The sequence below is a fragment of the Triticum dicoccoides genome, chromosome 5B (assembly GCF_002162155.2).
Source record: "Triticum dicoccoides isolate Atlit2015 ecotype Zavitan chromosome 5B, WEW_v2.0, whole genome shotgun sequence".
NCBI classification, from domain to species: domain Eukaryota; kingdom Viridiplantae; phylum Streptophyta; class Magnoliopsida; order Poales; family Poaceae; genus Triticum; species Triticum dicoccoides.
Genome location: NC_041389.1, coordinates 178,182,203 through 178,209,665, shown reverse-complemented (window position 1 = coordinate 178,209,665; position 27,463 = coordinate 178,182,203). Strand labels below are relative to the sequence as shown.

The following is a 27,463-nucleotide window of genomic DNA, read 5'->3' as shown; positions in this document are numbered from 1 at the left end:
ATATAAGACAGTTTTTTACACTACAATAGTGTCAAGAAACATTTTACATTTCAGGACGGACGGAGTAATATATGAATTAGTAGAATTCTTTTCTTATATCAATTAGAGGGGACAAATTATTACCTTTTATAGATTAGAGGATCAATTTTTTCTATTTTAGGCCGGCGGCTTGGAAGGACTAGCGAGCAATCGGCCGCTCGCTAGAGTTGTCCTTGATTAATGAAGAAGGACATGGACGCGGATGTTTGGTCTATGGGTACATAGGTATCCTATATGGATTTTTTTTTAGTAATTCAACAAAAAATCAAAAATTTCTGAAATTATTTTTAAAATAAGCTTAACCTTTCATTATAATCGTGAGAAAAGTTCAAAAAAAAATTCCTCTTTGACTTCTTAAAAAACACAAATTCTTGGTCAAAATAGCATGAATAGTGACCTACAATAGCAAATAGATTTTGTCTTTTTCACTATGATTTCAATGTTGGTTTTTTTTAATTTAAATACTAGTGCGCAAGAAAGTTAAGTTTATTCTAAAAATAGTTCTTAACTATTTTAGATTTTTGTTTAATTATTAAAAAAAATCTCTATATAGGATGTATATACAACCAAGAAGCAAAGTGTATTTCGCACAAGGACATACAATGACAGCAAGACGCAAATATGAGCAAACTCGTCGCGCGCTCACACCAATCACACGCGCCTTATCACAGTTGAGTTGTTAACCACATCCTCCCTCATTTCCCTCCAAAATTAGTGTTTTTCGTGCTACCACTCTGTTTCTTTCTCCTCTCACTTTCCAATTTTAGCTCCTGTTTGTTCCCCGGCTATCTTCTCCCCCGAACCGACACCACCAATAACCCACGCCTCTCCGTTTCCGACGTCGGTCGTTGTTTCCCGGCGGAACGCGCCCCGTTCCGCCGCCGCTGCCGTGGCCATGCCACTCATACAGCGGAGGAGAGACCCTGTGCTCTGATCGCCGTCGTCATCGTTCGCCGCCGCTGCCGCCGCAGCACGCGCCCGATGGGCAACGTCTGCGTCGGCCCGCGCCGCAGCTTCGCCAAGAAAGGCTTCTTCAGCACCATCTCCGGCTCCATTTGGCGCAACCGCTCCGCCGCTCCCTCGAGTAGCCCCTCCGAGCCTACCACCACCTCCCGCTCCGTCCCCGTTGTACAGCCCACCGCCTCCGCTCCTCCCCCAGAGGTCAAGCCGCCTGCGCCTGAGCCAACCCCTACGGCCCCTCCAGCTCCCATCGTCATCTCCGAACCGGCGATACCGCCCCCCCAACAGCACCCTCAGCCAGCGGAGAAAGAGGCCAATACCCCTTCTCCTCCTCCTCCGTTGGAGCAGCAGCCGTCATCGCAGCCGGCTCAGCCGCAGCCGAGACAGCAGTCGCAGCCCAAAAAGCCGTCGGGGCACATCAAGCGCATCTCGAGCGCCGGGCTGCAGGTGCAGTCGGTCCTCCGGCGTAAGACCGACAACCTCAAGGACAAATACAGCCTCGGCCGGAAGCTGGGGCAGGGGCAGTTCGGCACGACGTACCTGTGCGTGGACAAGGCAACTGGTCTGGAGTACGCGTGCAAGTCCATCGCCAAGCGGAAGCTCATCACCGACGAGGACGTCGAGGACGTGCGGCGGGAGATCCAGATCATGCACCACCTCGCCGGCCACCCGAACATTATCTCCATCCGGGGAGCCTATGAGGACGCGGTGGCGGTGCACGTCGTGATGGAGCTGTGCGCCGGCGGGGAGCTGTTCGACCGGATCGTGCGCAGGGGGCACTACACCGAGCGGCAGGCTGCCGAGCTCGCCCGTGTCATCGTGGCCGTCGTGGAGTCGTGCCACTCGCTGGGCGTAATGCACCGCGACCTCAAGCCTGAGAACTTCCTCTTCGTGGGCAATGAGGAGGACGCGGCGCTCAAGACCATCGACTTCGGCCTCTCCATGTTCTTCCGACCAGGTAAACCTCCATGAATACAATTGACCTCCAGCCTGATAAGTGAGCTGACGCAGGAATTTTGGTGCAGGCGAGATGTTCAGCGACGTTGTGGGGAGCCCGTACTACGTGGCGCCGGAGGTGCTCAAGAAGAGCTACAGCCAGGAGGCTGACGTGTGGAGCGCTGGCGTCATCGTATACATCCTGCTCTGCGGCGTGCCTCCATTCTGGGCAGGTAGACTCATGTCATGCCGGTGACATATGCAGCTCTGAAACCGCGGCACAACATGCTTTTTTGCCATGGATTGCAGAGACAGAACAGGGGATATTCGAGCAGGTGCTGAACGGTACGCTGGACTTCGAGTCGGACCCGTGGCCCAGCGTGTCGGAGGGCGCCAAGGACCTGCTCCGGAAGGTGCTCGTCAGGGACCCCAAGAAGCGGCTCACCGCGCACCAAGTCCTCTGTCAGTCCGCTCGCCGCCGTCGCGTTGCACTTACACCTAGACCTACTGACATCTTGCAAATGTTCTCTGCTGCATGCAGGCCACCCGTGGCTGCAGATGAGCGGAGAGGCACCCGACAAGCCGCTCGACTCGGCGGTTCTCTCGCGCCTGAAGCAGTTCTCGGCGATGAACAAGCTCAAGAAGATGGCATTGAGAGTGAGCACCGGTTTCATTGCCGTCATCTACGCTAGTATAAGGCCACCGTATCCATATGAGTCTGGGAATTGAGGAGAGTTGTGGCTGCGCGCCTGCAGGTGATTGCCGAGAACTTATCAGAGGAGGAGATTGCAGGGCTCAAGGAGATGTTCAAGATGATGGACACCGACAATAGCGGGCAGATCAACTATGAGGAGCTCAAGGCTGGGCTGGAGAGGGTGGGCGCCAACATGAAGGAGTCGGAGATATCTCAGCTCATGCAGGCTGTAAGCTTCCTCCCCTCACATCTTGACATATATCGTTCTAAAACCCTTTTTTACTAAAAAAATAACTAGCCAATCCCCGGGCTGGGCTTGCGAAAGACCAAGCGTTTACTATAACACAAGCCCGTCAATAAAGCCCAAGGCCCGACCCAAAGCCGGTTGGTTGCGACGGAATCATCACTGTAGTAGAACATTCGGCAACCTAAAAAGGTGGTCGGCAAGCAAGGTTCAAATAAAAGAACAACAACATATATTCAACAGGCATGTATTCACGGTTCAACAAGCATATGCATCACACAACTGTTCTAAGTGCAAACACAAAATCATAACATTATCCCACACACATAAACTTGAAGTCTTGAACACCATAACAAGTTAAAACAACTATATGCAGCCAAATTTCAAGTTGCAACACAAGCATACCCGGTACAAGTTCAATCTCAGCACTACAGGCTTGATGTCTACCTCATCCACATTATAAAACAAAAGTAGCTCAAATATTGTCAATACGCACATCGAAGTTCCCATCTATCTTAGAAGTTTTTGTGTTCACAACCATTAAAATATCAAACTTCACGACCATCAGCCTCCAACCTCAGTAGCTAGTTACAAGACCACACATTTGCACCAGTTCCAAGATACAATATTTAGGAGATGAAATTTAGTTAGTACAAAAATATAAACATGTTAACAAACAATAAGTTATAGCATTTAATGTAGTAGTTACTCGTTAATTAAGAAAATAATTGCTCGTCAACTTTAGAAGGGACCTTTTGGGGAAAGAAAAGGAACGCTCATGTACTCGCCCACGCTCCTGCGGCGCGCCACCCCGGCGCCCGCAGCCACCACCGCCGCCGCCGCCACCGCCCAGGTCCGCCCCCAGGCCGGATCCCCGCCGACGCCGCCCTTCCCTCCTGGTTTCTCCGCCCGGTGTGCGGCCGCGGCGGGCTCGGGCCCCCTCTGCCTGCCGCATCTGGAGGTCGGCTCTCCGGATCTTGCATCGCCGCTGCGCCTGCCTGCTGCCTCAGGCTCGTCCTTCGCCGCCGACTCCCATCCGGAGGATGCTATGGTGGACTGTGGTGCATCGCCTCGGCCACGCGCTGTCAGATTCGCCATCAATGCGGTCGTGCTGGACTCCACTCCACCACCCCCCATTCATGGCGCACACCGGCCATGCCTCAAGACGGCGCCTGCAGGAGCTTTCAAGACCGGCCGGCGGGTGGCTGGGACGTCCCTTCGCTCGAGCCCAGCGCCAAGCTCGAGCCCTGTGCCCCCCGCGTCTTCCGGCGACAGCTCGATGGAGGGTTGGCAGATCGTAAAGCCACCATACTGGTGGAGAGCGCTCCCCAACCACCAGTATTCAAGGCGCAGGAGGGCCCTGGCTTCTTTTTCCCCTCCTGGTCGCGGCTCCTTCATCAAGCACAAGTATCACACTTGCCACCGCTGCTTGGACAAGGGCCACTGCAAGGCGGACTGTCGGAATCCGTTCAAGTGCCGCGCGTGTCGGGGGTGCGGTCACCGCGCCAGGGACTGCACGGCCTCGCCTCCCTCTTCGAGAAGCCCAGCGCCCGCCCCGACCGCTTCCTTGGTCCCGTCGCCGACCCTGCTACGTCGCGCTCCGGTGATGCCGCGCGTGGGTGACCCCGCTCTGCGTCCAGAGGAGGCGCATGTCGTCATCACCTCCACGCCTGCTATGGAGGACAGTGCGGCCACTCTGTCCAACCTGGGCGCGGTGGTGTGGCTTGGAGGCAACCGGCCCCGCGTTGACGCGGCGGAGATAAGGAGCGCCATCGCCACCAAGTTTGTCATCAATCGCAACTACATCAAAGTGGTGCCGCACTTTCCGGAAGACTTCTTCGTCCTCTTCACCTTCCAGCACCACCGTGACCTGCTCACGGCGTCACCGGGGCGGTTCAGCTACGACAGCCTCGACATTCATGCTGCTAAGTGGCGTCTCGAGGCACATGCGGACTCGGTGGAAGCGTTCTACCACGTCCACCTCTGCATTGAGAACCTCCCGCTCAATGCCTGGTGCGACGAGGTGGCCACCCAGGTCCTCGGCCCCGACACCTTCCTCCACTACTTCGATGTGGAAACCGTGCGCCGGGAGGACGCCTCCACGTTCAACCTTTGGGCGTGGTCGGCCAACCCCTCTGCCATCCCCAAGGTCCTCCGCCTCACTGTCACCGGCAACCAGCCGGCGGGCTACTCCTCGGGCCCGAGTGCCGCTGTGGGCAGGCGTGCTCTAAAGAGGCGGGTCCTGGTGCACCTCACCATGGTGGAGGATTTCACCCCTGGTGCCAACGGCGACGTCCCCAGCCGGCCACGCTCATCGCATCCTCTCACCTGGCGGAAGGGATACATCGACGACGAGTCCAGGATGCGCGACAGCTCGAAGATGGCTGGACGGCGCAGAGATGAGGACCACGACCGCGACCGCGACCGCACGGACGATGATCGTGACCGTGGGCGTAGGGGCCGTGAAGATCGACCCTCCTCTTGGCGGGAACGCATCTTTCGCAGCAGGTCTCGCGCCCCGGAGCGGCGCGACGATGACAACCACCGTGACCACCGCGGCGGCCACCGCGATGATAGAGACGACCGCCGGGGGGGTGGCCGTGACGGAAGACGCAGGGGGCTCGGCGCAGCTACCCCTGACGCTCGCTCCATCGACCTTAGGCGGGTTCAGCGCCTCCCGGATGGCTCGGTCCTTCCTGCCTCCGGCCGGCGTGGCCGCCGTCGTCCTGCTGACTGCGTGTCCAGGGTGGGGCGCTCCGATGCTGCTGCTAGCCCAGTCACTGAAGAAACCCGCGGCCGCTCCCCGCCACCTTCCCCGCGCAGCACCTCCCGGGACATCGTGGTGGTCGGCTCCTCCCTTGCTGATGCTTCCTGGCTACGGTGGGTCGCCCCCTGCTTTGGGCTCAAGGCGCGACAAGCTTCGATTCGCCCCGCATCGCCGGAGACGCAGCTGGCTTCCCCCCGCTCATTGGGAAGCAATGTCATTGAGGTGCAGCCACCCGCTTCCCCCCGCACAACGGGACGTGACGTCATCCATCTGCAGCCGTCCTCCTCTCCTAGCAGCTGGCAGCCCCGCCAGGCTGCCCCCTCGCCGACCGTGGAGCCTGAGCCAGTCACACCCATCCACATCCCGATGTCAAGCCCGCCTGGGAGCCAGGCAGCGTCCGATGTGCACTCCCCGCTGTTTGTGGCTCGCCAGCCACCCCTGCTTCCTGCACCTAGCTCCACGTCTCCAAGACAGCCCGCGGCGCGATGGAAGACGCTGGCAGGCGTTTCGGGCTTCAACCTGAGCAGGCGCAGTCCGCGTCTTCAGACCAAGAACAGGGCAATGCCGGTTGTACAGATGGCAGAGAGGCTGCTCTGCCAACGTATGGGCATCATCGACGAGGGCCAGCAGGCTACCGATGAGGCCATCGGCAAGTTCGTCGCCATGTTCCAGGGGAGGCTGCCGGACATCACAATTTCTGCTCTTAGAGCCTTGTTCAACCTCGACTGCGACCTGGCGCAGGCAGTTGAAGATGCGCTTGTGGAGCATGGTGGTGAAGCTGGACCGGACCTGCAACGGCCTGGAGAGGAGGTCGCCGAGGAGGCGGTGTAAGCTGGACGAGGCCAGCCACTGTGGTCGTACTCTGTTTCCAATGATAGCTACAACCCTTAGAGTGTTCGCCTGTTTGCTGCTGGTCCTGGTGATCGCTGCTACCTGCCCTGGCGAGGCCTACGTACACGTTTGTTTGCTGCTGTCAAGTAATTCTGCTCTTTTGACGCTTCCATGTGTTCCTGATGCTAGTTCTGCCAAGCTTGACCATGTTGTAATCTGCTATCTGCTGTCAAGTATTTCTTCTCTAGTGACGCTCCCACGTGTTCCTGATGCTAGTTCTGCCAAGCTTGGCCATGGTGTAATCTGCTATCAATTATGTTAGACCAAAACTTGAGTATTTTGTGCTGGAATGTCCAAGGTTTGAACTGTCCTGATCGCCGCGCCACCATCCATGAGACCATCACCGCCACTCCGTGTCACATTATGTGTCTCCAGGAGACCAAGCTCCAGAACGTCGACCCGTTCATTGCTTCTTTTCTAGGGGGACATCGGTTAAAGAGTTTTGCTCAACGCTTGTCTGTTGGCACTCGAGGCGGAATCCTTCTTCTCTGGGACGAAAATTTTGTCAAAATCCAAGATGTAAACATTGGTGCTTTCTTCCTCTCGGCCAAAGTCTCCCTATCCTCGTCGGGTGAATCCTTCAAGCTCACAACCGTGTACGGCCCGACGAGAAGCAGCCTTAAAGATGGATTCTTCCAAGAATTGGTCAGCGAGAAGCCCCACCCTGGCGAAAGGTGGTTGGTTAATGGGGATTTTAATCAAATTTACCGCGCGAGAGACAAGAACCGTGCGAATGTTGACCGAAGTCGCATCGTTCGCTTTCGTAACGCCCTCAATGCGTGCGAGCTAAAAGAGATACATCTTCAAAACAGGAAGTTTACATGGAGTAATGAGCGAAATGACCCAACCTTAAGCAAGCTAGATTCCTTTTTCTGCAATGAAGAATGGGACCTGCACTTTGGCACGCACCTCCTAAATGCTCTCTCCTCGTCGCTCTCCGACCATTGCCCTCTCCTCCTCGCAAATGACAAAGGGCCACCGAGGACCAAATCATTCCGCTTTGAAAACTTTTGGATCAAGATGCCCAGATTCAAGGAGGTCGTCAACAGTGCATGGAACCAAGAGGTGAACCATGTAGATCCTTACCACGTCCTCTTCCACAAGATGAAGAAGACAAGTCAGGTGCTTAGGAAATGGAGCAAGACAATATTTGCGCATTCGAAGGTACAAATACATATGGCCCTAGAGGTCATTCTCCGTCTGGATGTGGCCCAAGAATGCCGTCCTTTGAGTGCAGAGGAGCTGGATATTCGTAGGAGGCTCAAGCGCAAGGTGTTTAGCTTGTCCGTGCTCGAGCGTGCGCGGAAAAGGCAATGCTCGAGAATTACCAATCTCAAAGATGGAGATGCCAACACTTGTTTCTTTCACCTCCGAGTCAATCATAGAAGGCGCAAGAATGTCATTCACCGCCTTAGGCATAACAGTGGATGGGTCACAGAGCATGAGCATAAAAAATCCATCATCCAAAACCATTTCGTGGAGGTCACCAAGAGGGGGCCGCCCCGCAACATTGATATCAATTGGAATCACATCCCAACCCCCGCTTGCGATCTCTCTGACCTTGGGGCTGCCTTCACGGAAGAGGAGGTCAAGAAGGCGATCTTTGATATGCCAAGTGACAAAGCGCCGGGTCCGGATGGCTTCACCGGGATCTTCTTCAAGGACTGTTGGGAAATCATCAAGGGCGACATTATGAACGCAGTCAACCATTTCTCGAGCTTGCATACATCCAACCTTCATTGGCTCAACTCCGCAAACATTGCCCTCATTCCAAAGAAGGATGGGGCGGAATGCATCTCAGATTTCCGTCCCATTAGCCTCATCCATGCCATTGCCAAGATTATCGCTAAAGTCATGGCCTCCAGACTTGCACCACACATGCAGAACCTTGTCTCTAATGCTCAAAGCGCATTCATCAAGAAGAGGAGCATCCATGATAATTTCACGTATGTGAGAAGCTTGGCAAGGAAATTCCACCGCAACAAGACGCCGATGCTACTATTCAAACTTGACATCAAGAAAGCTTTTGACTCCGTGCGGTGGGATTTCCTCTTGGATCTTCTAAGGCACTTGGGCTTCCCGAGCAGATTTCGTGACTGGGTTTCGGCACTCCTTTCCACATCCTCCTCAAGGGTCTTGATCAACGGAATTTTGGGTGACCCTCTGAAGCATGGCCGTGGTCTTAGGCAAGGTGACCCACTCTCCCCGTTACTGTTCGTGCTGGCAATTGACCCCCTGCACCATCTCCTAAACAAGGCTACATCTCAAGGGCACCTCCATCCTCTCTGTGGTAGGACAACGATCATTCGTGCCTCTCTTTATGCTGATGATGCAGCCATCTTTGTCAAGCCCATCAAGGAGGACATCCAGTATTTTGCTTCTGTCCTGGCTTCCTTTGGAGAGGTTACCGGTTTAGTCACTAACTGTGCTAAAAGCCTTGTCGCCCCGATTCGTTTTGAAAGTGTCGATCTTCAAGACATTCTTCATGCTTTTCCGGCTGTCCGCATGTCCTTTCCAATGAGATATCTTGGACTACCATTATCAGTCAAGCGCCTCAAGAGGATCCACTTTCAGCACCTTGAGGATAAGGTGGCTGGCAAACTCCCTCCGTGGCAAGGAAGACATGTCGCTACCGCCGGTCGGGCCGTCCTTGTCAAAGCCGTTCTCACTGCCATTGCCATTTAGCACCTCACGCCGCTCAACATCCCAGCTAAGGTCCTCAGAAAGATTGATTCTATCCGTCGCGCCTATCTTTGGGCGGCCACCGACAAGGTTTCTGGTGGGAAATGCAAAGTCAATTGGGACCTTGTTTGCAAGCCTAAGAAGCATGGTGGCTTAGGTGTGCTCAACTTGGACAAGTTTGCTAAGGCTCTTAGGCTTCGATGGCTCCGGTTCGAGTGGCAAGAGCCCACAAGACCGTGGATTGGTATGGGTACGCCATGCACTGATGAAGACAGGGACTTTTTTGCAGCTACCACTTCTGTCACGGTTGGCAATGGGCATGTGGCTAAGTTCTGGAACTCCTCCTGGCTTGATGGCATGCGCCCACGGGACCTAGCGCCTGGCATTTTCGACCTCTCCCGAAGGAAAAACTGCTCGGTCAAACAGGCTTTAACAAACAACACTTGGATCTCTCATATTGACTTCTCCGACGGTCTCATAGTAGACCATGTCCACCAGTTCGTCGCACTTTGGGAGAAGATTGACTCGGTCACTCTGGATGAGGACGTGGAGGATTCCATTATTTGGAAGTTCACCAAGGACGGATCGTACTCAGCTTCCTCGGCTTACAAGGTGCAGTTTGAGGGCCTAACTACGTCAACCATGGTCCTATCGGTGTGGAAGGTGTGGGCTCCTCCGCGGTGCAAATTTTTTGCATGGCTTGTACTTCAAGATAGAATCTGGACATCAGACCGCCTTGCTCGACGTGGGTGGACCAACTGCGGGCTATGCCCGCTTTGCAAGCAAAGCCCAGAGACGGCAGCCCACTTACTGTTCCAATGTCTCTACACCCTTCGTGTGTGGAACGATATTCTTCGTTGGCTTGGCATGGATCACACTCAGGCTACTTCTTGGTCAGCGAGGGGCTCGGTGTGGGAATGGTGGAATGGAAACGTATATCTTCGTTCTGAATCCCCCAAGACGCTCGCCTCACTAATGATGCTAATCTCCTGGGAAATTTGGACGGAGCGCAATGCTAGAGTTTTCCGCAACACCGCCGCACCTACGACGGTCGTCATTAGTAAGATAAAAGAGTGGTTGTCGCTTTGGGCGTTGGCGGGCGCCAAGCATTTGAGTGTTGTAATGCCGCGAGAGTAGATTTTATTTCTTGCCACTTCGTGGCCTGTCTAAACCTTCTTCTTAATCAATGAAATGGCAAATCTTTTGCCTTGTTTCAAAAAAAAAGAAGGGACCTTTAAACATTGTGCTTTACATTATTTCGGTTTCTATAATGTTTAGTATACAAGTATATAGCAATCAACCAGACATAACAGCAAGTCACTTTTTTGGCTCATAATAAGAGTTGACTCAAAAGCAACACTCTGGGCTGGGACAACAAGAATACCACAAGCCATAAACACTAGCTCGAGATATGTCATAGATGACTTACTCCGATACTCTAGAATGTTGGAAGGATCGAAAAGAGGGGTCTAGAGGGGGGGGGGTATTAGACCCGTCACAAGTAAAAGTGGCAATTTTTTTAAGTTGTTCAATTTAAGGTGGAGTTTTAGCACAAGTTCAGGCATTCACAATACATTTCAAGCAAGCATGTCAAGAGTATATGCAACGAAAAAGATAAAGCATGCTAATTGCAAGAAAGTAAAAGGATGGGATTGAAGTGTGCAAACGCAGTGAAGACAGGGAGATTTTTGGCGTGGTTCCGATAGGTAGTCCTATCGTACATCCACATTGATGGAGACTTCAACCGACGAAGGGTAACGGTTGCACGAGTCCATGGAGGGCTCCACCCACAAAGGGTCCACAAAGAAGCAACCTTGTCTATCCCACCTGGCCATCGCCCACGAAGGACTTGCCTCCCTCGGGTAGATCTTCATGAAGTAGGCGATCTCCTTGCCCTTACAAACTTCCTGGTTCAATTCCACAACTTCACAGAGGCTCCCAAGTGACACTTAACCAATCTAGGAGACACCACTCTCCAAAAGGTAATAGATGTTGTGTTGATGATGAACTCTTTGCTCTTTGTGCTTCAAATGATAGTCTTCCTAACACTCAGCTCTCTCACAGATTTGGATATGGTGGAAAGATGATTTGAGTGGAAAGCAACTTGGGGAAGGCTACAAATCCAGATTCTTGTGGTAGGATTTGTATCTTGATTTCAACACATGAGTAGGTGGTTCTCTCACAGAAAATGTATGTCGGAAGTGTAGGAACGTTCTGATGGCTCTCTCTCAAATGGAGAAGGGGGTGGAGGGGTATATATAGTATCCACACAAAATCCAACCGTTACACACATTTGACCCAACCTGGCCAGACCGAATAGATGAACTCGGTGAGACCGATTTAGTTCAAAATGTGAACGTTTGGAATCTCGGTGGGACCAATGACCTATGGCTTAGGGCAAACCTAATCTCGGCGGCGCCAATTGTATCAACTCAGTGAGACCGAAGTGAAGCAATAGGGAAACATAGAATTGGTCAAGCCATCTCGGTGAAACCGATCCCTATTTCGGCGAGACCGAAATAATTGCAACAGGCAACAGATAGGCAAGGCCATCTCGGTGAGACCGAGATCCGAATCGGTGTGACCGAACTATTAGGGTTTCTCGCAGTGGCTATGTCATATGAACTCGGTGGCTCCGGATAGAATGAATCGGTGGGGCCGAGTTGGAGTTTCGGGTTTGACATATTTGGAATGAGAAAGCGGTTGAGGGATTTGGAGCAATATCACTAAGCATTTGAGAAAGCTAGCCATTAAGCAACACCTCATCCCCTTTTAATAGTATTGGCTTACCTATGGACTCAATGTGATCTTGGATCACTAAAATAGAAATGAAGAGTCTTAAGCTTTTGCCAATATGTGTCCTTAGCATTTTGAAGGGGTTCCACATCCTCTTGTCCTTTCCACGCCATTGTTGAACCTGTCTGAAGTATATTTGATAAAAACACTAGTCCAACAAGAGATATGTTGACATTAATTACCAAAATCACCCAGGGAGCACTTGTGCTTTCAATCTCCCCCTTTTTGGTAATTCATGACAACATACATCAATGCTTTAGGTAAATGATATGAAGGGTACCTTCCTTAGTTTGCTTGATTTGCAAACCAAGGAAAAATTTGAGTTCACTCATCATAGACATCTCGAACTTCTCCTACATTAGCCTTCCAAACTTTTCACTAAAATGGGTGTTAGTAGAACCAAATATGATATCATCCACATAAATTTGGCACACAAATAATTCACCATTAACCCTTTTAGTAAAAAGTGTAGAAGAAATCTTCCCAATTTCAAAGCCTTTTTCGATAAGAAACTTGGTCAAGCATTTATACCATGCTCTAGGAGCTTGTTTAAGACCATAAAGAGCTTTGTGAAGTTTGTAGACATGATTAGGTTTCTTTGGATTGACAAAGATGGGTAGTTGTTTAACATACACCTTTTCCTCAATTTCTCCATTAAGAAAAGCACTTTTAATGTCCATTTGGTATAAAGTGATACCATGGTGATTAGCATAAGCAAGTAAGATGCATATGGACTCAAGTCTAGCAGCAGGGGCATACGTCTCACCATAGTCCATACTTTCGACTTGAGTGTAGCCTTGAGCGACGAGACGGACCTTGTTGCATCCAACTTGTCCATCTTCATCTTGCTTATTCCGAAACACCCATTTGGTTCCAATGACATAGTGATTGTCGTCCGGCTTTTCAACCAATGTCCACACTTGATTCCTCTCAAAGTTCTGTAGCTCTTCGTGCATAGCATTCACCCAATCCGGATCCTCTAGAGCTTCTTCACCCTTCATAGGTTCAACACTAGAAATGAATTAGTGTTCACAAAAGTTAGCGAAACGAGTTTTAGAGCAAGTAATTCTCCCGGTTTGAATATCATCGAAGATTTGTTTGACGGGATGGTCTCTTGTGACTCTTTCTCTAACTCGTGAGAGCTTTTGTTTGGGTTGGGGTGGAACATCCTCTTCATTGTCTTCTTCTTCTTCTCCTTCTTCATTGTTTTTGGCGTTGTTGTCCTCTTGTGGAGGTGGAGAGGAAGGTCGAGGTGGTTCGTGTTGTTGTACTTCCTCATTTTCTCAGGCTTGACGTGTTCCACTTGTGGATGCCTCCAAATCAACTTGTGGTTCACCTTGATGTGAAGTTGAGGCTTCCACTTGAACGGAAGAGGTACTCTCCTTCACCTCCATTGGGCGAATCTTGCCAATAGACAAATCTTGAATTGCCTCCGAGGGATCTTTGTCTCCTACATCAATTGGGAATTGCTCTACTTGTGAGCCGTTAGATTCATCAAACTTCACATCCACCATCTCTTCAACCTTTCGGGTGAAATTATTGTAGACACAGTAAGTGTGAGAGTTTGAGCCATATCCGATTAAGAAACCTTCATGAGATTTAGGAGCAAATTTCGAGCAACGATGCTTATCAAGAATGTAACACGTTGAGCCAAATACTCGAAAGTATCCAACTTGGGGTTTGTCATCGGTGAGAAGCTCGTATGCTATCTTACCGAGAAGCTTGTCAAGATATAGTTGATTTGTAGCATGACAAGTTATCTCAACCGCTTCGGCCCAAAAGTGTCTTGGTGTTTTGTATTCATCAAGCATTGTTCTTGCCATCTCGATAAGTCTCCGGTTCTTCCTCTCAACAACTCCATTTTGTTAAGGTGTGTAGTTAGCCGAGAACTCATGTGTAATCCCTTCTTTGTCAAGAAAGGTATCCACATCATGGTTCTTGTACCCCGTTCCATTGTTGCTTTGAACCTTCTTCATCTTCATTTCAAATTGGTTTTGGTACTTCCTAGCAAAGTTCCTGAATATCTTTTGGACCTGTGATTTTTCATCAAGAAAGAACACCCACGAAATCTTGAAAAATCGTCAACAATGACCAAACCGAACGAGTTACCACCAAGACTCTTGTAGGCGTTGGGACCAAAAAGATCCATATGAAGTAGCTCAAGCGGTCTTCTGGTGGTGATGATGTTCTTCACGGGATGACTTCCTCCAACCCGTTTTCCTGCTTGACCAGCACTGCAAAGTCTATCTTTGTCAAATATGACATCTTTAACACCAAGTGATGAGGAGCGAACCTCGAGGCGAGGGTCGATCCGTTGTTGGCCCGATCTTTCATGGCACAAATATCCACCGCAACAAGAACTAGATGCGGGTTTACAAAGATGTTCACAAACCTCGCAAAAACAACACGCCAACCCCTCGATCTGAAGGAATAACATGGACGAACCGTATAGGTTCAGCTTGTAATCTCCTACGTGTCGTCTCGCAGGAACTCACACGCTAGTAGAAACTTTTGACAAGATTTCTCAAAACTCGATAATGGCCGACGGCCGAAAAACACACACGTGTCTAATTCATCTTGAAAATAACCTCCGTACAATGATGCACCACCCTGGCTATTTATAGTACATAGCTGACCTGTGTCTAATTTGAAAAATAAACAACCGATCCTAGTAAAACAAACCAACCTTGGACTCCTAGTAGATTACGTGCCTTACTTTGGCATGCAACCTTTACAAATTGGACCATACCTAATACTCTTAATATATTGCATTCCATGGTAGCTTGATCTGATCTGGTGGGCCCCATCCGGTGGAACACAAACAAAGAAATTCCCACGTTAGAAGAGTCCTTGCTAAGTATGATCTTTGAATCTCTGGAGGACATGACCTGCCAAAATAATAATAGCTTGCAAAATCCTTCATCAAAATAAAACATGCTATGTGCGATTGGGTCTTTCCAAAGTAGTATCTTTTAAATAGTACTGGCACAATCCGAGAGCAACCGTGGTGCACTAGTTCATCTACTACTAGATGTTTTCCTGTTAAAATATCATGCATGGAATCACAACTTCCAATGGCGGCAACATCTAAAAGTGAGACCTTTTCTTCCATCTTTTCCTGATGCACAGCAACAACAAATATAGCATTATCTTCTTGAGCAGTTGTAACAATGGGCATATCATCCTCCCTCCCTTTAAGTGAAACCGTCCTCGGTTTTGAGTCAGTCTTTATAGGAACAACGTGGTCTGCAGATTGTACGTGCGCTGAAAAAATATTAGCAGCTTTGTCTTCCTTCTTTGCTTCTCCTTGCTCCTCGATCTTGTGTTGTCGTTCTTTCCTCCAACTCTTGAACGATTTCTTCTCCGTGGCCACGAGAACATATTTTGTATTCCGTTCAATACTATAAGTGTTGGCGACTAGTCGCGTGAAGCGTTATTGTTCTTGTACCATGGCTTTCCCAGCAACATATGACATGACACCATCCGTGTCGGAATTACGTCACACAAAACTTCACAAGGAAATCTGCCGACTGAAAACAGTACTGTAGTTTGGTGCATAATGTCGAACTTGTCGTAACACCTCCTCAGTGAGTACGGGCGTGGATGTGGTGTCATTGATAGTTGCAGCTTCTCCACCATGTCAATGCCGACCGCATTGATCGAACTGTCATGGTCGATCGTCGTGGCACAAACTTTCTCTCCCACTTTACAATAGGTGTGAAAAAGTTCAGCACCATATCCTTTCTCTTCGAGCGAAAAGTCGCCGGAGAGCCTCCAGTAGCTCCTTGGTGACGGCGCGCCGGCCATCTCCTCCGAAGTGCCGTGAGAAACACCGGTGCTCTGATACCACTTGATGAGGAGTGAACCTCGAGGCAAGGGTCGGTCGGTTGTTGGCCCGATCTTTCACGGCACAAATATCCATCGCAACAAGAACAAGATGCGGGTTTACAAAGATGTTCACAAACATCGCAAAAACAACATGCCAACCCCTCGATCTGAAGGAATAACATGGATGAACCGTATAGGTTCAGCTTGTAATCTCCTACGCATCGCGTCGCAGGAACTCACACGCCAGTAGAAACTTTTGACAAGATTTCTCAAAACTCGATAATGGCCGACGGCCAAAAAACACACACATGTCTAATTCATCTTGAAAATAACCTCCGTACAACGATGCACCACCCTGGCTATTTATAGTACATAGCCGAGCTGTGTCTAATTTTAAAAATAAACAACCAATCTTAGTAAAACAAACCAACCTTGGACTCCTGGTAGATTACGTGCCTTACTTTGGCATGCAACCTTTACAAATTGGACCATACCTAATACTCTTAATATATTGCGTTCCACGGTAGCTTGATCTGATCTGATGGGCCCCATCCGGTGGAACACAAACAAAGAAATTTCCATGTTAGAAGAGTCCTTGCTAAGTATGATCTTTGAATCTCTGGAGGACGTGACCTGCCAAAATAATAATAGCTTGCAAAATTCTTCATCAAAATAAAACATGCTATGTGCGACTGGGTCTTTCCAAAATAGTATCTTTTAATTAGTACTGGCACAATCCGAGAGCAACTGTGGTGCACTAGTTTATCTACTACTAGATGTTTTCCTGTTAAAATATCATGCATGGAATCACAACTTCCAATGGCGGTAACACCTAAAAGTGAGACCTTTTCTTCCATCTTTTCCTGATGCACAGCAACAACAAATATAGCGTTATTTTCTTGAGCAGTTGTAACAATGGGCGTATCACCAAGGACATGATCTCCTTTAATAAGCTTATCAAGATTTCGCATGCCCACATGACGTAACCTTATATGCCATAACCAACCTTTAGAAGATCTAGCAATTAAGCATGTACGAGGTTGATCTTTCTTAGTGTAATCAATAAGGTATAGGTCACCTCTACGAATATCGGTAAAGACCATATTATGATTATCTCTATGAAACACTTGGCAATCTACTTCATTAAATACAACATTGAAACCAAAGTCTGCTAGTCTAGATACGGAAAGGAGATTGCAACCAAGATATTCAACAAGCATAACGTTTTGGATAGAGCTATCATTGGAAATGGCCACCTTACGAAGGTCAAGTACCACCCTTGGAGTTATTTCCAAAAGTGACATACCTGCGTGGATCATCGTTCTTTGCAAGCTCATGGAACATGTCCTTGTCTCCGATCATATGATCAGTACATCCACTATTGAGAATCCATTCCTTTCCTCCGGCCATGTAACCATGAAGGTTAGCTATAAGACCAAAGTGTATCATTGACTCATCAAGATCAAAGTCACTATAATCATCCTCATCATAATATCCATGCTCAACATCATCATGTGAATGGTCATCACCTAGAGAGAGTGATTCATTAGATTTATGACCATGACAATGTGCAAGTTTAGGAATTCTAGTAGTTTGCAAAATGATGCTACTAATGACTCCAACATCTCCTTTGGCATGCATAAGGTCACAAAGCTCAAATAAACATTCGTTAAATTTAGGATCAGTAGGATCCATATTTTGAAAAGCAATGGACTTTTGAAGAATCTCATCTAGATTTTTCAAGGAATACTCCCTCCATTCCTCAATATAAGGTGTATTATTTTTCCAAAAAGTCAATCTTCTATAAGTTTGACCAAGTTTATAGACAAAAATATCAATATCTAGAATACCAAATCATTATCACTAGATTCATCATGAGCTATATTTTTACATTTTATATATTTAGTATTATAAATCTTTATATATTTTGCTGTAAAGTTGGTCAAACATAGACAACAGTTGACTTTTTGAAAAACTAATACACCTTATATTTAGGAACGGAGGGAGTAGTTTGGAAAGCACTCCTCAAGGTATTTCCATATAGTATAAGAACATTCAAATGGAGGCAAGCATGCAAGCAAATTTCTAGGCAATCCTCTAATGATAAGATCAATAGTTCTAAGATTGCGGGTCATGTCAAGATACTCATCGGGGGTAGGATGCAAAGGATCAATGGGGGCGCATAAGGGCTACTAATATACTTGTTCAAATCATATTCATTGAAAATCTCAAGCATCTCCTTCTTCCAAGAATTATAGAACTCTCCGTCAAGCATAGGCACTCTACGTCTAATACTCCCAATCATAGACTCATCATCTTCCTCCAATGGTGATTAAACCAAAGCAATGGAGACCAAAGCTCTGATACCAATTGAAATGATCGAGAAGAGGGGTCTAGAGGGGGGATTATACCCTTCACAAGTAAAAGTGGCAATTTTTTAAGTTGTTCAAGTTAAGGTGGAGTTTTAGCACAAGTTTAGGCATTCACTATACATTTCAAGCAAGCATGGCAAGAGTATATGCAGCGGAAAAGATAAAGCATGCTAATTGCAACAAAGTAAAGGGATGGTACTGGAGTGTGCAAACGCAATGAAGACACGGAGATGTTTTGTGTGGTTCTGATAGGTGGTGCTACCGTACATCCACATTGATGGAGACTCCAACCCACGAATGGTAACGGTTGCGCGAGTCCACAGAGGGCTCTACCCACGAAGGGTCCAGGAAGAAGAAACCTTGTCTATCCCACCATGGCCATCACCCACGAAGGACTTTCTTCACTCGGGTAGATCTTCACGAAGTAGGCGATCTCCTTGCCCTTAAAAACTTCTTGGTTCAACTCCACAACTTGACGGAGGCTCCCAAGGGACACCTAACCAATCTAGGAGACACCACTCTCAAAAAGGTAATAGATGTTGTGTTGATGATGAACTCCTTGCTCTTGTGCTTCAAATGATAGTATCCCCAACACTCAACTCTCTCTGACAGATTTGGATATGGTGGAAAGATGATTTGAGTGGAAAGCAACTTGGGGAAGGCTAGAAATCAAGATTCTTGTGGTAGGATTGGTATCTTGATCTCAACACATGAGTAGGTGGTCCTCTCTCAGAAAATGTATGTTGGAAGTGTAGGCATGATCTGATGGCTCTCTCTCAAATGGAGAAGGGGGTGGAGGGGTATATATAGCCTCCACACAAAATCCAACTGCTACACACATTTGACCCAACTCGGTCAGAACGAATAGATGAACTCGGTGAGACCGATTTAGTTCAAAATGTGAACATTAGGAATCTCGGTGGGACCGACTGCAACAAGTCGGTGGGACCGATGAGCTAGGGCTTAGGGCAAACCTAATCTCGGCGGTGCCGATTGCATCAACTCGATGAGACTGAAGTGAAGCAATAGGGCAACAGAGAATTGGTCAAGCCATCTCAGTGAGACCGATCGCTATTTTGGTGAGACCAAAATAATTGCAACAGGCAACAGAGAATTGGCAAGGCCATCTCAGTGAGACCGAGATCCGTATCAGTGTGACCGAACTATTAGGGTTTCTTGCAATGGCTATTTCATATGAACTCAGTGGCCCAACATAGAGTGAATCGTTGGGGCTGAGTTGGAGTTTAGGGTTTGACATATTTGGAATGAGAAAGTGGTTGAGGGATTTGGAGCAATATCACTAAGCATTTGAGAAAGCTAGCCATTAAGCAACACCTCATCCCCTTTTAATATTATTGGCTTTCCTATGGACTCAATGTGACCTTGGATCACTAAAATAGAAATGAAGAGTCTTAAGCTTTTGCCAATATGTGTCCTTAGCATTTTGAATGGGTTCCACATCCTCGTGTCCTTTCCATGCCATTTTTGAACTTGTCTGAAGTACACTAGATAAAAACATTAGTCCAACAAGAGATATGTTGACATTAATTACCAAAATCACCCAGGGAGCACTTGTGCTTTCAAATGCTCAAATACTCTAGAATTGCAAATTGTCTTTGTGTATTTGGCTAGTGCTCATGAAAGTAATCAATGAAGATGTCTCCCTCTCCTTCACAAGTGCAATGACTAGCCCTATCGGACGAACAATTCCTCATAGGAAAGCCTTTGCACTCAATAAAAAGATTGAGCAAAGTATTTCTATCTTCATGAACCCTATGTTGGGCCACTCCAGGTTAATGCAATTTGTTATTGCAGATTCTTATAAATCCTGGTTATAACGCAAATCAAGAACAACAACACACAAAAGAACACATTGTAATCCAGGTAAGATTTTCCAAACTTCTGTTTCATATTACCCAAAATTAGAGCCATGAAATTTCCTCGACAGCATGTGCCTGCATAAGCGTGCATTCACCATGAAACACAATGTCGAGGTACCTATAGGAAATCAGATACTTTGGATCGGAAAAAATCAATGTTCATCATAGAAAGTCTTACAAAACTAAGCATACATAATCCTCAAGCATTTCACCTAGCAAATAAAAAAAGAGACATTTAAGTATACATAATCCTCTAGGATTTCATAGATCAAATTCCAACAAACAATCATATTAATTGTTGTTGCAATGGAAACAACATTATAGCTAAGGTCATCGTACATCGACCAAGTGACACTATGATGTTTTGTAAGTAGGTATAATCGCTTCGTGGGAGCGCAATCTGTGACCTTTGTGAGGAGAGACGTCAAGATAAGTGCTCATTGCATGGAACATTTAGAAAATGCGTCTTTCGAAGTCTCATGACCCCCGATGGCTCAAGTCTCACAAGTTCCCTTGGAGTCTGAAACCCGGCATCCATGAACCTTGGTCCTAAGGAGGGGGCATGTGGATCTCCTATTGAGTTTATTCAAGTGGGATTGAATGAGAGTACATACCCTTGGGGTGACTATTTATAACCTTGATTCTTGACAAATGACCAGGGCTACCCTTGAAGGTTTTAGGTTGGAGGGATACATGGGTAATAAAAGGTCCATGGTTCTACGAATTCTAGTCAAAGGCGGGGGTGGTTATGGATCATCCTGGGACAATCCTTCTCACCCATTCATGAATAAGAAATAGCTAGTTGGGCCTCCTATAGACATGGCCATCTTTGCTTCTTTTCATCATCTAAGACTACATTTTCTTATTCCCTCATATTCCTTTGACTTTTTTTACCATAGTGGTTTTCTTGGACTCTCGTTGGCTGCCCTTGACTTGTGTTGATCATCTTTGACTTAGGTTGAATGTTCATGTGGATACCCTATAGAACTAAGTGGAAGCCCCGATAAAATTTAGTTATCCTCTCAAAGTGAGTCCCTTGGGAAGATGTCACAAAAGTCATTGTTTTGTCATCGAGTCAATAGTCATGTCTTGATAATCTTCTTCGCCGCCTTTAGTGGTTGGCCTCGCTATATGTGATCTTCTCACTACTAGGAAAAGGCTAATTAGTGGCGCACCTGTTTTGGCCATTAATGGCTCACTACAGGTGCGCCACTAGCATCAAGCCACTAGTAATTAATACTAATGGCGCACCCCTGGTGCGCCATTAGTATACCAGACAATAGTGGCGCACCAGGGAGTGCGCCATTAGTATGTCAAGTGGTGCGCCATTACTATGCCTCCCAGGGGGCCATATTTACCTTGTGCTCTGGGTTACTAATGGCGCACTTCGAGATAATGCGCCACTAGTGTGCTTATTGCAGTGCGCCACTAAAGTGCAGTGTGGTGCGCCACTAGTATGAATATTAGGAATTTTTTTTCTTTTCTGATATTTGCACAAGTTACAAAACATATTACTACACAGAATATAGACAACACAACATATAAACAACAGATTTACCGAATACAATAGAATATTAGTCTCCGAATACAATTCATCATATTAGTCTCCGAATTCAAAATACCGAACAAAGTTAGAACATTACAAGTCTTGAGACCGCGAGTAGCGAGTTTGTCTTCACATTACAAGTCGATATCGATCATCTAAACTATCATCACATAGAAGAGAGCTGCGGTCATCACGATGAGCATCATCGTGATGAAACTGGTCTTCATTCGGTTCCTCCAACGCTCCCTCCTTTCTCCCGCTAGATAGCGCGCGTATCAAGCTTCAGCCTCCGCCCTAGTGGTGTACCCTTTGTAACTGTTACTGCTGAAATGGTGAACCTGTCTCTGACACTCCTCCCAGTTGTCGTAGACTCCAGGAACCTTACCCTTGTACACGACATAATACGACATCTCTATGCACTAGCCAAACAAAACGTTAGTAGCAATTCACAGGCAATAGATAAGCAATATATAAGTATGCAACAAAAGGATCGGAAGAGAAAAGCAACACATTAATAGCACGATTCATGGTCCTACTAATAAATAGCATCGATTACATATAAGTTGAACGATTGTCCAAATAAAAGAGACATACAAGTTCATTAAAGTTTAGTTACAACATGAGCCAATCGATATTTCAGAACTACATAGCACCACTACTTTCGACTCGACTCAGGGACCGGAGCGTGGATGAAGCTGTCGTCTTTCGTGATGGTCATGAAATCACGGGCGTTTTCAGCCTGCATTTGTAGTGTTGTTTCTATCTCACTGTTGGACGGTTGATATCTGAGGTAGAACTGCCCCGAGGTACGAAGGTCATCTTGATGGATGATTTCCGTAAACTCCGACTGGATGCGAAAGAATTCTTGTCTGATGTCCGCGTCCTGGATTGCCGACAAGCTTGTGGCCCAATCTTTGAGATTATTTGGTAGAAGAAGGTGATTATGGTCCCGTACGATCGCCCGCATGTGATGGTGGGCATAGTAGGCATCCTTCTGACTGCCATGCGGCTGCTTGACGCAAGGGAACGTTGGATTGTGGGTGAACACGTGCTTGCCATACCTACAAATTGGCCTGCTGAAGGTGCCTCCAGATCTGGCGTAGCCGAGGAGAACATCATCAAGAACTTTCTTGATATTTGTGTAGTCTTTCTTCGACTGACGGTCCGAGTCGAAATACATGGCCATGGAATATTTCGGGCTTAAGAGGATGAGTGTGCAATGTGTGTCACTGCACAAAACACGGAATGTTAGAAAAAAAAGAACGATCAAAATCTAAGAAATCATATGTTACGGGGCGGTGAGGGGATGACTTACTCAGGAAAGTAAGGCACGAGGAAGTTATCCTTATCTGGGTTTGCCAGAATGATGCCTTCGAGGTGTGAACTCGCAACTTGCCGGTCCCCAGCGCTGCCCAAGATCTTGGCACGCATGTAGAAGGGGTCGACTATCACGATGTCCGGGGTCTTGTCTCTAATGATCCGCATCTCCATACTCAGCGAAAATAGCCGAACGAAGGTGTAGTGCAACGGATGATGGTTAAACATAGCGAAGATGTCATCAAACCGCAGGACGATCGTACCCCTGATGGCGCTATCCAGAAAGCCCTTGCCCTCATTGGCCACGGAAACCAGGTATGCCACATCATTCTCGGAGAGACGCCGCTTCTCCAAAGAAAGAACACTGTCATGCAAACTCCGCATAGAACCGATTGCAGCATTGAGCAGATTAGTCGGTAGCATTGGCCTACCCGCCACATGCACCCTCCTCGAGATATCCTTAGGTGAAGGTGGCCCGTCCTGAGCACGGATCGTACTCGGTGCCGGCTGGCTCGCACCGCCCTTGTTATTCTTTCTTTTCCGTCCCTTCTTCTTCTGTTGTAATGGGATCGAGTTCTGCTCAGAGACCGCCTTCTTGAGTGTGTTGGGGCTGATAATATTTCGCACCTCGGCTATCTGAGGCTCGGTGAAGGCAGCAGCTGGAGGCGTCTCCTGATAACTAAACGCCAGACGACGCCTGTTGCAATTGGGTTTCTCCGCGGTACTAGCTAGATCGCGGTCGTCTTTTGTAGGGTTGGGTTCTTGATAAGGAGGCCCCAAGAATTCATCACCGTACCCATGTTCGGCAAAGTACTTATCGACGTTGGTAAATGTACCATCGTCATCGTCGTCGTTGTCCGGATCCTATGCCATATGCATGTCCAGATCTTGTGCCATATGCATGTCCGGCATGTACGGTAGCGTTGCGGCGGTCTTGCCATGGCTTGGCACCGGCACGACTGGCGGTGTTGTCTGCGGGGTGGTGTCCCCTGCCCCAAATGAATCTGGCTCTTCGTCCAAAGCAGGGGCCAGCTTAAGCAGGCGCTGAGGGTCATCACATCATCTTCATCGGCCCCAGCGGGTCGAAACGGAGGTAACCAGTCTTCGCAGCCTGGCAGCACTCGAACCAGTTGAACCCTATACATGGTGGGTGGCATCGGATTACCGTGGAACACGGGGTTGCCCAGTTGAACGATTCTGCCCTTGGCGACATCGATCGACTCGCCGCCCAGGAAGTGCAGGAGAGTGCATGGAACGTCGGCGCGGGCGCCCTGCGAAAACATGTAGGGCGTCTGGGATGCCCAGTCAAAGGCAAGGAGATGAAGTCATCGGCCAAGAGGTTTAGTTACCGTGATGGCGTCGAGGTCGGCTAATGTCGAGGCACCGCCAACGGCGGGCGTGCAAGTGATGGAGGGGACGCTTGCTGGCGAGCTGCCGGCCGGCATATTCTTCACACACCCGGGTGCATTAAGCTCCAATGCCCGGGCCAGCTCCGAAGACACCAATACCGCCTCCGCTGGAGACACCAATGGCGCCGGATATGCATTGTGCGAGTTGCTGGCCGTGAGGCTGCGAACCGGGGGCGGCCCCTGTTGGCCGCCCGCAATCCACGCCTGCAGCCCCTCAATCAAGGTAGGCACAATGGCGGTGAGCGTCGTTCCCAGTTGGTGTTGCACTTGCTCTTGGACCATCTCCGGAATCAGCGCCACTTGTGCCTTGAGTTCTTGAACCTCGCGCGACTGGCTTTCTGAGCTGGTCTTTCTCTCCTTTCGCCCACCAACATTATAGTATGACGACCATTTCGTGGACAATCCTTTGCCGGCCACACGACCAGCTGACGACGGCTTACTGAACTTATCCTTATTTTTCATTACGTTCAACGCCCTATATAAAGTGTTGTCCCAAGGGGAGCTCTGAGACGACCCCGCGCTACTAGTTTCCGTGTCCTGCGGAAGGAATGTGAACCATTTAGAAATTTGGCTTCATTAATTAGAATGCAACCATATGGAGCTAATTACGCGGGGGTGTATTCCTTACCAGAACAAGCTCATGCGCCTTGGTCTTCGGATCTGTGGTCAGCTCCTCTGTTACCGGGTCCACCTTGTACCGGGCCCTGACATAGTTCATGGTCTGCTTGTCACGGTATTTCTCGAAGCGGGGCGGTAGGCCTTTCTCGGCACGCTCTGCGTCCTCCGTGTCCCATATAGGTTCCGCCACTCTGTAACCGCCGGGACCGAGTTGGTGGACCCCTAAGTTCAAGTCTCGCATATGTTTCCCCACTCACTTGATTCCATGGTTGCATTGCTCCCGCACTTGATCTTGAACTCCTTGTAGTCATCTTCGCTGATCGAAGGATTTTTCTCCTTGATCTTCTCATAACTATCGCCTTTTTCAATCATTCTCTTCACCACGCCTCTCCAAGTAGCCAGGGCCATGCTCATCTTTGTGAGGGCAGCATTGTTCACTTTATTCCCTGAGAGGCGTGTGTTTGCAACGTCACCGGGGAACTTGTATCGTTCGTGCAGCTTCATGAAGAGGAGGTTGTGCAAATTCCCTCGGTCCTTATGCCTTAGGTTCTCGGTGTTGATCGAGATGGTGCTCTGGATAATGCACCCGAGCTGAACCGCGTACCCCTTGACTAATTCTTTGGGTGCCGTTGGATGCCCCTCGGAGGACACTTCAGTAAATTCCTCCTTGACGGTGCCGAGCACGTTCGGGCGCCGATCCTTCTGTTGCCTCTTCGGTTGGCTTCCATTTGTGCGTGCGCTGCCATCATCAGTGGTGGCATCCTCGGCGGCACCATCAATGGTGTAATCCCCAATGCCACTAGGGGTTGTGTAGTCAGGATCGATGTCTTCCACGGCGTCCTCATAGCGGTGAGGTTCTTCCTCCATCTCCTGGGACAGCTCCGAGAATTGCTTTCCCGAACCGCCGGCCTCATTGTTGTGGGCCATGTTCACTCTAAATAGGAAAAAAGTTTGGTCAGAAAGTTGGTTATTGTCAAGGAACAAGATCTCTAAGTTGACCAAATAACCTAATTCTCGAGGAATTCACTGTTAGTGTGTTGTTGCTAAGGTCCAAGTCCCTTCATAACCCCCCTCTTCTTGTCTCCTCTCACTATCTCTCTCACACACATGGCAGGCAAGGGTGTCTGAGTGTGTGAAAAAATACTAAACTAATCCAAGTGCTGAAAATTGATCATCTGTTTCAGATTGCAGTTTTCTTTCTTGGGGCTTCGGTGTGCGGTACAAAACTGAATTTTGGAAATCTACAGAATGAACAAGCTAAGGGCTAAGCTTTCATCATTTAGGTTTTTATCGACACCGAGGCACCCTAAAAGCCAAGGTTTTATCATTTAGGGTTTGGATCCAACACACTATCCATTTCTTACCACTTAAGTTGGATCCTTCTTCTTCCTCTATCCAACCAAGAGAGATAGATAGATAGATACTAAGTAGCTAGAGTCAAAAATTGTTGGTGAATTTCTGAAACTCCTTTTAGAATCTTCAGTCAGAAAGAGTTATCATTTAAGGTTTGTCGACGCTGAGGCACCCTAAATGCTAAGTTAAGTTTTCATCATTTAGGATTTATTGATGCCGAGGCACCCTAGGTTGACTGATATATATGGGTATCTTCTAATAATATACCCTATCAAGAAAAGGGAAGGAGAATTCTAAGTTGGGCCTAGTCACTTGGCTCTAAACGACTCATGGTTTCGTCAGTCCACACATGAATTCAGCATATGTGTTTAATGCAGCAAGAATAAAGGGGCAGTTGATCCTACTTAATTAAGTACTAAGATACCCCGGCCCATGCATTAGTCGCCAGTACCCCATATGTCCTATTTTTAGCAAAGTCATTCTAAAATTCACGGAAAATTTCAGCATGACCTTTGCTGAAAATAGGACATATGGAGTACCCGAATTTGCCGGAACGAAAGTTAATCGACATTACGGCAAACTCAAGGGCCTCTCGGGGTACTTGCAAAATCATTATCCAATGAAGGAATTGCATCGCACACTGCTGCCTCACACTGCTGCCAAAATCATTATCGACATGCTGGTACTGTGTTTCTCAAAAAACATCTTGCAAAGAGTTGCGCCGCACACTACTGCCTAAATAGTTTAAGCAATGATTTTCCAATGAAGGAATTACAACAAACGGTTTTTAATACTTGAAGCTAGGCAAAGAAGAAAAATCTGGAGGCCTCCTCTTTGCTAGCACAACTAAACTGGTATTTCACTCTGCATGGCTAAACAGTCTAACAACCAAATGATGCCTGAATGCACACTGCGGGTGTGTCGGTCTAAGAATGAGACCAGTGCCTGCTGCATACCAAGTTAACTCATGCTGACAGCAACAAACTTATAACAACATAAATGAAATTACAGTTGTATGAAATAGAAAGACCACAGTGCTAGTCACTAGGCTAGATAGCCCTGCTGACTGAACAGACTTGCAGAAATTGGTGCCACTAAACATTTTCATCTAACTCAATCAGTGCATAGACT

At 48.0% G+C, this 27,463-nt stretch overlaps 1 protein-coding gene across 2 annotated transcripts in view; it reads left to right on the top strand.

Annotated features, from left to right (window-relative positions):
• The first annotated feature begins 794 nt into the window (after positions 1-794).
• LOC119308007 (calcium-dependent protein kinase 27-like) overlaps positions 795-27,463 on the top strand; it is a 35,918-nt gene continuing 9,249 nt past the window's right edge. For both annotated transcript variants that reach the window (XM_037584122.1, XM_037584121.1), the window contains exons 1-5: positions 795-1,957; positions 2,025-2,168; positions 2,245-2,397; positions 2,477-2,592; positions 2,691-2,858. In XM_037584122.1, coding sequence (XP_037440019.1) covers positions 1,021-1,957; positions 2,025-2,168; positions 2,245-2,397; positions 2,477-2,592; positions 2,691-2,858 — 1,518 coding nt within the window. In that variant the 5' untranslated portion in view covers positions 795-1,020. The remainder of the gene's footprint in view (positions 1,958-2,024; positions 2,169-2,244; positions 2,398-2,476; positions 2,593-2,690; positions 2,859-27,463) is intronic.